The sequence below is a fragment of the Haematobia irritans genome, chromosome 2 (genome assembly GCF_050003625.1).
Source record: "Haematobia irritans isolate KBUSLIRL chromosome 2, ASM5000362v1, whole genome shotgun sequence".
Taxonomy (NCBI): Eukaryota; Metazoa; Arthropoda; class Insecta; order Diptera; family Muscidae; genus Haematobia; species Haematobia irritans.
This window is the reverse complement of record NC_134398.1, coordinates 46,047,452-46,060,197: the sequence shown is the minus strand read 5'-3', so window position 1 is coordinate 46,060,197 and position 12,746 is coordinate 46,047,452. Positions and strand designations below refer to the sequence as shown.

General features: G+C 31.9%; 1 protein-coding gene across 2 annotated transcripts in view; it reads right to left on the bottom strand.

Annotated features, from left to right (window-relative positions):
* NimA (Nimrod A) overlaps positions 1-7,720 on the bottom strand; it is an 82,642-nt gene extending 74,922 nt beyond the window's left edge. Inside the window, exon 1 of one of the 2 annotated variants that reach the window (XM_075293949.1) lies at positions 6,950-7,720. In XM_075293949.1, coding sequence (XP_075150064.1) covers positions 6,950-7,339 — 390 coding nt within the window. In that variant the 5' untranslated portion in view covers positions 7,340-7,720. The remainder of the gene's footprint in view (positions 1-6,949) is intronic. The other variant, XM_075293948.1, reaches the window with a different exon arrangement.
* Positions 7,721-12,746: the final 5,026 nt, after the last annotated feature.

The window sequence follows — 12,746 nt, the reverse complement described above, 5'->3', positions numbered from 1 at the left end:
CCAATTTTTTGCATGGTTGTTAGAGACCATATACTAACACCATGTACCAAATTTCAGCCGGAGCGGATGAAATTTGCTTCTCTTAGTGGCCTCGCAAGCAAAATTTGGGGGTCCGTTTATATGGGGGCTATACGTAAAAGTGGACCGATATGGCCCATTTGCAATACCATCCGACCTACATCAATAACAACTACTTGTGCCAAGTTTAAAGTCGATAGCTTGTCTCGTTCGGAAGTTAGTGATTTCAACAGACGGACGGACATGCTCAGATCGACTCAGAATTTCACCACGACCCAGAATATATATACTTTATGAGGTCTTAGAGCGATATTTCGATGTGTTACAAACGGAATGACAAAGTTAATATACACCCCATCCTATGGTGGAGGGTATAAAAATATATAGTAATTTTACTTTTCATTTCGTCAAATATCAAAATATTACACAATGGCCACCAAAATCTCCGGATCTCAAACACGGTTGCCACTCGTGTCAAAAATAATCTACCAAAATTTAAGGAAAATTTTTCCAAACATCTACCAAATTTAAAAAAATATATATTTTGAAGTTCATGATCAAAGTTTTGTGCGATATTAGTGATTTTATAAAAATCTTTAATATAAAAATTGAGAACGAACTCACAATGGACTTTGACAGTATTACCTAACATATAAATTAAATTTCTTTAAAGTATTGAATTTATAGAAAATTTTGCCAAAATTTTATTTTTATAGAAAATTTTCTCAAAACTTTTATTTCTATAGAAAATTTGTGAAAATATAATTTCTATCAAAATTTTTGTCAAAATTTTATTTCTATAAAAACTGTTGTCAAAATTTTGTTCCTATAGAACATTTTCTTAAAATTTTTTTCCTACAGATAATTTTGTCAACATTTTATTTCTATAGAAAATTTTGAAAACATTTTATTTCTATAGAAAATTTTGTCAAAATTTTATTTCTATATCAATTTTTTTCTAAAGTTTATTTCTATAGAAAATTTTCTCGGATCTTTATTTGTATAGAAAATGTTTGTCAAAATGTTATTTCAATAGAGACTTTTCTCAAAATCGTATTCCTATAGAAATTGTTTTCAAAATTTTATTTGTATAGAATATTTTGTGATTATTTTATTTTGAAAGAAAATTTTCTCAAAATGTTATTTCTATGAAAACTGTTGTCAAAATTTTTTCCTATAGAAAATTTTGTCAAAATTTTATACCTATAGAACATTTTGTCTACATTAAATTTTTCTGAAAAATTTTGTCGAAACTTTATTTCTATAGAAAATTTTGTCAAAATTTTATTTTTCTAGAAAATTTTGTCAAAATTTTATTTCTATATCAATTTTTTTTTTAACAGAACATTTTCTTGGAATTTTATTTGTATAGAAAATGTTTGTTAAAATTTTATTTCAATAGAGACTTTTTCTCAAAATTGTATTCCTATAGAAGTTTTTTCCAAAATTTTATTTGTATAGAAAATTTTGTGAATATTTTATTTTCGTAGGAAATTTTCTCACAATTTTCATTCTATAGAAACTTTTCTCAAAATTTTATTTCTGTAGAAAATTTTCTCAAAATTGTATTTCTATAGCAAATTTTGTGAAATTTTTTCAAATGTCATAAACCTTATTTCGGAAGGTTCAATTGTGGTTCATTTTGGGTTTGGTGTACTACTAGAACTTGTTCTGATAATTGGTTGATTGTTTTGCTGCAAGTAGAGGATGCTGATGAGGAATCTGGTAATTCTGAAACGTGCGTCCATCCAACCATCTCGCAGTCTATAGGGCTGTGCCCAAATAAATTTGACAAACATTCTTTTCCTCTGTTGGTTAAGCTACTCTTGTAGCTTAATAAAATAAAAAATATATAGTAATTTTACTTTTCATTTCGTCAAATATCAAAATATTACACAATGGCCACCAAAATCTCCGGATCTCAAACACTGTTGCCACTCGTGTCAAAAATAATCTACCAAAATTTAAAGAAAATTTTTCCAAACATCCAAATTTAAACAAGTATATACGGCCGTAAGTTCGGCCAGGCCGAATCTTATGTACCCTCCACCATGGATTGCGCAGAAACTTCTACGAAAGACTAAAGACTTGAATATCATATACTACCACCACGTACCAAATTTCAACCAGATCGGGTGAATTTTGCTCCTCCAAAAGGCACTGGAGGTCAAATCTGGGGATCCGTTTATATGGGAGCTATATATTATTATGGACTGATAGGAACCAATTCCTGCATGGTTGTTGGATACTCTATACTAACATCACGTACCAAATTTCAACCGAATGGGAAGAATTTTCAAATCTGAAAATGTACCAAATTTCAGCCGGATCGGATGAAATTTGTTTCTCTTAGAGGCTCCGCAAGCCAAATCGGGGGATCGGTTTATATGGGGGCTATATATAATTATGGACCGATGTGAACCAATTATTGCATGGTTGTTAGAGACCATATACTAACACCATGTACGAAATTTCGGATGAAATTTGCTTCTCTTAGAGGCTCTGCAAGCCAGATCGGGGGATCGGTTTATATGGGGGCTATATATAATTATTTACCGATATGGACCAATTTTTGCATGGTTGTTAGAGACCATATACTAACACCATGTACCAAATTTCAGCCGGATCGGATGAAAAATTGTTTCTCTTAGAGGCTCTGCAAGCCAAATCGGGGGATCGGTTTATATGGGGGCTATATATAATTATGGACCGATGTGGACCAATTTTTTGCATGGTTGTTAGAGAGCATATACTAACACCATGTACCAAATTTCAGCCGGAGCGGATGAAATTTGCTTCTCTTAGAGGCCTCGCAAGCCAAATTTGGGGGTCCGTTTATATGGGGGCTATACGTAAAAGTGGACCGATATGGCCCATTTGCAATACCATCCGACCTACATCAATAACAACTACTTGTGCCAAGTTTAAAGTCGATAGCTTGTTTCGTTCGGAAGTTAGTGATTTCAACAGACGGACGGACATGCTCAGATCGACTCAGAATTTCACCACGACCCAGAATATATATACTTTATGAGGTCTTAGAGCGATATTTCGATGTGTTACAAACGGAATGACAAAGTTAATATACACCCCATCCTATGGTGGAGGGTATAAAAATATATAGTAATTTTACTTTTCATTTCGTCAAATATCAAAATATTACACAATGGCCACCAAAATCTCCGGATCTCAAACACGGTTGCCACTCGTGTCAAAAATAATCTACAAAAATTTAAGGAAAATTTTTCCAAACATCTACCAAATTTAAAAAAATATATATTTTGAAGTTCATGATCAAAGTTTTGTGCGATATTAGTGATTTTATAAAAATCTTTAATATAAAAATTGAGAACGAACTCACAATGGACTTTGACAGTATTACCTAACATATAAATTAAATTTCTTTAAAGTATTGAATTTATAGAAAATTTTGCCAAAATTTTATTTTTATAGAAAATTTTCTCAAAACTTTTATTTCTATAGAAAATTTGTGAAAATATAATTTCTATCAAAATTTTTGTCAAAATTTTATTTCTATAAAAACTGTTGTCAAAATTTTGTTCCTATAGAACATTTTCTTAAAATTTTTTTCCTACAGATAATTTTGTCAACATTTTATTTCTATAGAAAATTTTGAAAACATTTTATTTCTATAGAAAATTTTGTCAAAATTTTATTTCTATATCAATTTTTTTCTAAAGTTTATTTCTATAGAAAATTTTCTCGGATCTTTATTTGTATAGAAAATGTTTGTCAAAATGTTATTTCAATAGAGACTTTTCTCAAAATCGTATTCCTATAGAAATTGTTTTCAAAATTTTATTTGTATAGAATATTTTGTGATTATTTTATTTCGAAAGAAAATTTTCTCAAAATGTTATTTCTATGAAAACTGTTGTCAAAATTTTTTCCTATAGAAAATTTTGTCAAAATTTTATACCTATAGAACATTTTGTCTACATTAAATTTTTCTGAAAAATTTTGTCGAAACTTTATTTCTATAGAAAATTTTGTCAAAATTTTATTTTTCTAGAAAATTTTGTCAAAATTTTATTTCTATATCAATTTTTTTTTTAACAGATCATTTTCTTGGAATTTTATTTGTATAGAAAATGCTTGTTAAAATTTTATTTCAATAGAGACTTTTTCTCAAAATTGTATTCCTATAGAAGTTTTTTCCAAAATTTTATTTGTATAGAAAATTTTGTGAATATTTTATTTTCGTAGGAAATTTTCTCACAATTTTCATTCTATAGAAACTTTTCTCAAAATTTTATTTCTGTAGAAAATTTTCTCAAAATTGTATTTCTATAGCAAATTTTGTGAAATTTTTTCAAATGTCATAAACCTTATTTCGGAAGGTTCAATTGTGGTTCATTTTGGGTTTGGTGTACTACTAGAACTTGTTCTGATAATTGGTTGATTGTTTTGCTGCAAGTAGAGGATGCTGATGAGGAATCTGGTAATTCTGAAACGTGCGTCCATCCAACCATCTCGCAGTCTATAGGGCTGTGCCCAAATAAATTTGACAAACATTCTTTTCCTCTGTTGGTTAAGCTACTCTTGTAGTTTAATACACGAAAATGTTTGTCAAAATTTTATTTCTATAGAAAATTTTGTCAACATGTTCTTTCTATAAAAAAAATCTCAAAATTTTATTTCTATCGAACATTTTCTCAACATTTTATTTCTATAGAAAGTTTTCTCAAAATTTTATTTCTATGGACAATTTTGTCAAAATTTAATTTCTATAGAAAATTTTCTCAAAATTTTACTTGTATGGAAAATTTTTGTCAAAATTTGATTTTATAGCGACTTTTCTCAAAATTTTGTTAAAAATGTATTTCTATAGAAAAATTGCTAACATTTTATTCGTACAGAAAATGTCAAAATATTATTTCTATAAACTTTTGTTCAAAAATTAATTTCATTCGTTTTTTTAATCATTGTTGTTGTTTTTTGATTTCAGCTTAAAACCATGCATTGACTAAACTAAAAGTGTAGTTTAACCAACAGAGGAAAAGAATGTTTGTCAAATTTATTTGGGCAAAGCCCTATAGACTGCAAGATGGTTGGATGGACGCACTTTTCGGAATTACCACATTCCTCATCAGCATCCTCTACTTGCAGCAAAACTATCAAACAATTATCAGAATAAATTCAGGCAGTTCACTAAACCCAAAGTAAACCACACTTGAATCTTCCGAAAAAATGTTTTACATGATAGCCGGCTTATGCCGAAATAAATTCGTACAAGCATATCTCTTTTCCTTTGCCACCGTCAAATCATCGATTTGAGTACAGTTGGCTGGGTTTATTTTGAGCGTGCTCTTTTTTTTTCCTCTCTCTTTTTTTCATTCGTTTTGTTTTGTTAGTGTTGGTTTTTTTCTTTATTAATTAATTTCTATAAAAACATTTTTCAAAATTTTATTTCTATATAAAAGTTGAAGTAATTCTTAGTGGGAAAAAAACATTTTACAAAATCTACATAACGCTATTTTCGACATTTTTTACAGTTGAAGAAAAAAATGAAAACTATATAACGCTATTTTCGACATTTTTGCAGTTGAAGAAAAAAATGAAACATATATAACGCTTTACTTTGTTGTATTACATATCAGTCACTCTATATATCCATGATCAAATACAAATTCTGCGATCTGAATAATAATAATAATAATGCTACATAACCGAGCCAAATTGGCGAAGACACGTTTTTAATAAATAAAAGCTGAGATTTATATCCAGTTTTACCGAAATTAGAAATCCAAAAGTATTTTAGTATAAAGAGCTCTAATAAATAGTGCCTTAAAATTGCCTGATATTTAAAATATGGTGCAGGGTTGCAATATGCTTTTGACTAAAAACGGATTATATAGATAATCGACCTCTAATCGTAAAGTCTTCGATTTTCTTTTATACAGTGTAAAAGTTTGCAAGATGTTCTATATAATGATAGTCACGCATTAAAAAAAATATACCCTTCACCACCATATGGAAACATTGTATAGGACATTTTTTCGGTGTGGGTCGAATTTTGAATTTGAAGGAAATTGGGCCATAAACCAACGTACTAAAAACCATAAACCAACGTACTAAAAACGAATTCTACGAAAAAACTAACAACCACTCATAACCTTCGCATATAAAAAGAAGTAATAAAACATGACTTCAAATAAATTAAAAACAAGATTCCAAATAAAAATAATAATAATAATAATAATAAATAATGTAAAACCGATTTTTATCTTCGATGCGGTTTAAAGGGTTCATTATTAAAAAAAATAATAATGTTAACCCTGCAAAAAAAAATTTTGGAAAGGTATAACTTTAATAACTTTTCTAAAATTGTCCTACCAAAGATGTTCTTTATTTTATGTACACAGGAAGTTCACTTAATTCAATTTTTTATACTTGCCCACTTTTTTCACATTTTGAATGGGTAATTTTAATTTTTTTGTTTCAAATAAGTTAAAAAATGTTAAATCCATTCTATTGAGAATTTTTGAAAATATGAAAATATTTGAGGCGAAAGGTTTCAGACAAGCGTTAGAATACATTAAAAATCATAAAAAATTATAAAAATTATTTATTGGGCAAAGCATCACAAAATTTTTTAATTCACATCCAAAACACTGAATTCGGATCGCACTAGAAGAACTAATGCAAATTCAATGCAACGGCTGTTGAAATGGTTGGCATCTGTCCTATGACAATCCCATGTTAAATTCTTCATTTCTGGGCCAATTTTGCACCAACCCGAATCCAAAAAGAAAATTTTCACTACTTTTTTGGCGATGCTGTTTTGCTGGGTAGATAATTGAAACGCGTTGTTTTAATTTTAGACTTACAATCTCATATATATAGTATATCTAGTTCCATCCTTTCATTATTAGTGTGCATTTATCCGATTTTTCCCATATACACTTACCTGTACTTTTACAATTTCTCGCATTTCGGTTTGATAATTCGAACATCTGGGAGGAAATTCCATACACCAGGTGGATGTGCGTATTTTCACTGGTTGCATTGACGGTGTACGTACTTGTTCAACATATTCCTCTTCACGGGTACAAATGTGTTTATCTTCCGATGCGGTGGTAGTACTAACTCCAGAACTAGGAACATTATGTGTTAAATTCGAAATGGGATTCATAGAATCACCCAAAATTTGTTTGGTATTATCTGAACTAACATCACTGATAATGCCTGCGGTTAAATCGGTATTTATTTTTAAACCATTATCATGGGCTTTAGCAAGGCAAAGTAAAATTAAATTGAGCAAAATTAAAATTTTCAAATATTTTGTAAAGGAGGTCATTTTTACGGATATATTTTTTATGCTTTCTTTTTAAATTTTTTTTTTATATAGTAATTTTATTTTATTTCAATGCGATCATTTTTCCATAACTTTCACTTCAACTTTTTCTTATTTCCGTTTCTCGTTCTTCTTTTTCTAAGACGATTTTGGTGTATCGTTTCCTTTCCGTTACGCACGTTTAAACGTTATCGTTGTATAATTCGAACTGATCTCTAGAATGAAAAAATTTCACTTTATTGAAATTGAAATTCATGTGTAAATCGGCATTAACAAGACTGGGACTCATGTAAATGTTCTACACACAATAACTGCTGGGTGTCTGCCTGATCCACCATCCTCCCCCCTACACCAGACATCAGCCAGTGTACAGGCAACTCTCTCGAAATGTCACCAAATTCAATTCGAAAAAAGTAACGAAAACTAAAAAAATGAAACTAAAGTTGAATACAACAACAATAATCATAATAAAGCGTTTAATCTGTGCGTCATATTGTCTACTCACTCACAAATTGTTCGCTCGTTTGTTTGCATTTGCCTATAGTCAGTCGGACAATGCAGCTTTGCCACAATGATCCCAGCAGCAATAACAATAAATGCAACGATAATAACAACAATAACAAAAAAAGAACAAATTTTGAGAAAAAAAATCACATTTGATTACATTTAATTAAAATTTGTGTACACACACCGCCACTGAACACTAACATAAGCCACCCTCCCTCCGCCACACTATACAATACCAACGGATTTGCTCACTCACTGCCATAATGCTGTCATCGTCGCCACTGTAATTCTCCATGTTGTTGTTGTTGTTGTTGGTCGTTAAATTAAACTCTACGCATACAACAACTTTACGACTGATAGCCCATGTCGTTGTCCTTAAAGTAATATCGTGCAACATCAACTCGTTGAGTGTGTAACGGGAATCGGATTTATTCGATAATCGTCACAAATACCAAAACAAAACAACACTGATTTTACACTCATAACCACCCTAGTAATAAAGGGGAACGATCTTATGGGGTGTTGTAATTTCTTAAGTGTATAATTTCTCTATGATTTTTTCTCATAGTAAGAGAGTAACAATATACCATGAGATGAGAAGCTAGTCATTTTCAATTGTAAGCAGTTGTTAAAGTAACTAATTACCCCCATACGATGAAGGTCATAAACAGTGAAATATTTTTAAATGAATTAATGTATTAAGTAAAAAACAAAAAATAAAACAAGAAATTAATTCTTCATATATTAAAATTCCAAATATTAGGGTCCCCTTATTTATGTGAAAATAAGTAAGAGTATGCACCCAGAGAAGGAATATGATCAACTCAAAATGTTACTTTTGGGTGGTGACAATGTAACATGGTTTTCGCAACCATGTTATTTCCTCGGAAATAATGTATCTGATTTCGGCAAGCAGGTTATATTTGACGAAAAAAGAACATTTTAGTGACAAACATGTTACATGGTCACCATACAAAAATAACATTTTGCTCTTGAAACATGTTTGGGGTGATCATATTCCTTCTCTGCGTTTGAAAAGTTTGTATATTTGGTATTTAACTAATATCGGGAATTGTAGATTTTTAGAGAAAGAGATTGAAAATGTAACCTATCAGAAAAAATATATAAAAATCAATTAAAAATTCCGGATTTTTGCAAACGAACCCAAATAATATAAACCGACTTATCATTCGACGTATTCACACGCCATCGATCTGAATATGTGGTAGAAAGAGCAATGTCTGGGCAATACGGAGGTTGGGGAGGATGTCCCATGACGTAAAGTAAAAAACAAGTATATACGGCCGTAAGTTCGGCCAGGCCGAAGCTTATGTACCATCCACCATGGATTGCGTAGAAACTTCTACTGAAGACTGTCATCCACAATCGAATTACTTGGGATGCGGTAACACTTGCCGATGGCAAGGTATCTTAAAACTTCCAAACACCGTCTTCTAAATTACAAGGTAGTCCATACGTAGTATATATTAAACTAAAAAAGACCGATTAAATACGTATATAATTAAGTTTGAAGTTTCTATAGAAATAAAATTTTGACAAAATTTTCTACAGAAGTAAAATTTGGAAATAAATTTCTTTAGAAATAAAATTTGCTTAAAATTTTCTATAGAAATAAAATTTTGACAACATTTTCTATAGAAATAACATTTTGACAATGTTTTCCATAAAAATAAAATTTTGGTAAATAATTTTTGGCTCGAGTGGCAACCATGAATATGAACCGATATGGACCAATTTTTGTGTGATTGGGGATCGGCTATATATAACTATAGACCGATATGGACCAATTTTGGCATAGATATTAGCGGCCTTATACTAACACCACGTTCCAAATTTCAACCGGATCGGATGAATTTTGCTCCTCCAAGAGGCTCCGGAGGACAAATCTGGGAATCGATTTATATGGGGGATATATATAATTATGGACCGATATAGACCAATTTTTGCATGGTCATTAGAGAACATATACCAACACCATGTACCAAATTTCAGTCGGATCGGATGACATTTTCGTTTCTTAGAGGCTCCGTATGCCAAATCGGGGGATCGGTTTATATGGGGGCTATATATAATTATGGACCGATGTGGACCAATTTTTGCATGGTCATTAGAGAACATATACCAATACCATGAACCAGATTTCAGCAGGATCGGATGAAATTTGCTTCTCTTAGAGGCTCCGCAAGCCAAATGGGGGATCGGTTTATATGGGGGATATATATAATTATGGACCAATGTGGACCAATGTTTGCATGGTTGTTGGAGACCAAATACTAACACCATGTACCAAATTTCAGCCGGATCGGATGAAATTTGGTTCTCTTAGAGGCTACGCAAGCCAAATCGGGGGATCGGTTTATATGGGGGCTATATGTAATTATGGACCGATATAGACCAATTTTTGTACGGTTGTTAGATACCATATACTAACATTATGTACCAAATTTCAGCCAGATCGGATGAAATTTGCTTCTCTTAGAGCGATCGCAAGCCAAATTTGGGGGTCCGTTTATATGGGGGTACATTGACTTTGTCAGTCCATTTGTAACACATCGAAATATTGCTCTAAGACCCCATAAAGTATATATATTCTGGGTCGTGGTGAAATTCTGAGTCGATCTGAGCATGTCCGTCCGTCCGTCCGTCCGTCCGTCTGTTGAAATCACGCTAACTTCCGAACGAAACAAGCTATCGACTTGAAACTTGGCACAAGTAGTTGTTACTGATGTAGGTCGGATGGTATTGCAAATGGTCATATCGGTCCACTTTTACGTATAGCCCCCCAGCAAAAAAAATTGGAAGTTCTTCTAAAGGCACAACTTTAAAAGCACTTCCAAAAATGTTCTCCTAAAGATGTTCTTTATTTTAACTGCACAGGAAGTTCATTTGTGAGTCATTTTTTTTATAACTCGCTTTTTTCATATTTTTAATGGGAATTTTAATTTTTTTTTGTTTCAAATGGAGTAGTACATTGTTGTTAAAGTAGTACATTGTAATTCGTTAAATTGGCCCTGTAAAGGCTTTGAATTGCTTAAATAAATGGAAATAAAAAAATAAATAGGTTAAAAACAGATTAAGAATTAATAAAATAATACAAATTATTTAAATTATGCCGAAAAAATGTTAAATCCGTTCTAGAAAACTTGCGTGTTATTGAAAATATTTGATGTCAAACGTTCCAGACACGCGTTAGAATGCATTAAAAATCATAAAAACTTTTAAAATTTATTTATTTGCTAAAATATCACATATTTTTTTAATTCAGATCCAAAACACTGAATTCACATCACACCTTAAGAAGTGATGCAAATTCAGTGCAATGGCTACTGAAATGGTGGACATCCGTCCTATGACAAGCCCATGTTATATTCATCGCTTCTGCGCCAATTTTGCACCACTTCCGGATCCAAAAAGAACATTTTCATTACTTTTTTGCCGATGCTTGGTGTCAGCATATGACCTCTAACAAACATGTAAAAATTGGTCCACATCGGTCCATAATTATAAATAGCCCCTATATAAACCGATCCCCAGATTTGGCTTGCGGAGCCTCTAAGAGAACCAAATTTCATCCGATCCGGCTGAAATTTGGTACGTGGTGTAAGTATATGATCTCTAACATCTATGCAAAAATTGGTCCACATCGGTCCATAATTATATATAGCCCCATATAAACCCATCCCGAGATTTGGTTTTGGAGCCTCTTGGAGAAGCAAAATTCATCCGATCTGGTTGAAATTTGGTACGTGGTGTTAGTATATGATATTTAACAACCGTGGCAAAAGTGGTCCATATTAATAATCATAATTGTAGCCCCCATATAAGCGACCCCCATATTTCAATTCTGTCTCTCCACGTACCGTGCCATCCATATCGATTCGTAAATATTTGTAGACATACCTATACATAACTTTTTTGTCTAATATATACCACGTATGGACTAACTCACAATTTAGAAAACGATGTTAAGAAGTTTTAAGATACCTTGACATCGGTAAGTATTACCACAACGCAAGTAATTCGATTGTGGATGACAGTCTTTCGCAAAAGTTTCTACGCAATTCATGGTGGAGGGTACATAATATTCGGCATGGCCGAACTTACAGCCGTATATACTTGTTAAATTTTGGTTTTGTGTATTTCATTCTAGGAGACAAATTTTAATTTATCCTTTTTATACCCACCACCATAGAATGGTGACGGGGGTATAATAAGTTTGTCATTCCGTTTGTAACACATCGAAATATCGATTTCCGACTATATAAAGTATATATATTCTTGATCAGGGAGAAATTCTAAGACGATATAACGATGTCCGTCTGTCTGTCTGTCTGTTGTAATCACGCTACAGTCTTCAATAATGAAGCAATCGTGCTGAAATTTTGCACAAACTCGTGTTTTGTCTGCAGGCAGGTCAAGTTCGAAGATGGGCTATATCGGTCCAGGTTTTGGTATAGCCCCCATATAAACCGATCTCCCGATTTTACTTCTTGGGCTTATAGAAACCGCAGTTCTTATTCAATTTACCTGAAATTGGAAATCTAGAGGTATTGTAGAACCACAAATACGTGTGCCTAAAATTGTGAGTATCGGTCCATATTTTGGTATAGCCCCCATATAGACCAATCTCCCGATTTTACTTCTTGGGCTTATAGAAACCGCAGTTTTTATTCAATTTACCTGAAATTGGAGGTATTGTAGGACCACAAATACGTGTGCCAAAAATTGTGAGTATCGGTCCATGTTTTGGTATGATCCTCATATAAAACGACCTCCAGATTTGGGGTCTTGGGCTTATAGAAACCGTAGTTTTTATCCAATTTGTCTGAAATTGGATATCTAGAGGTATTTTAGGACCATAAAGAGGTGTGCCGAAAATGGT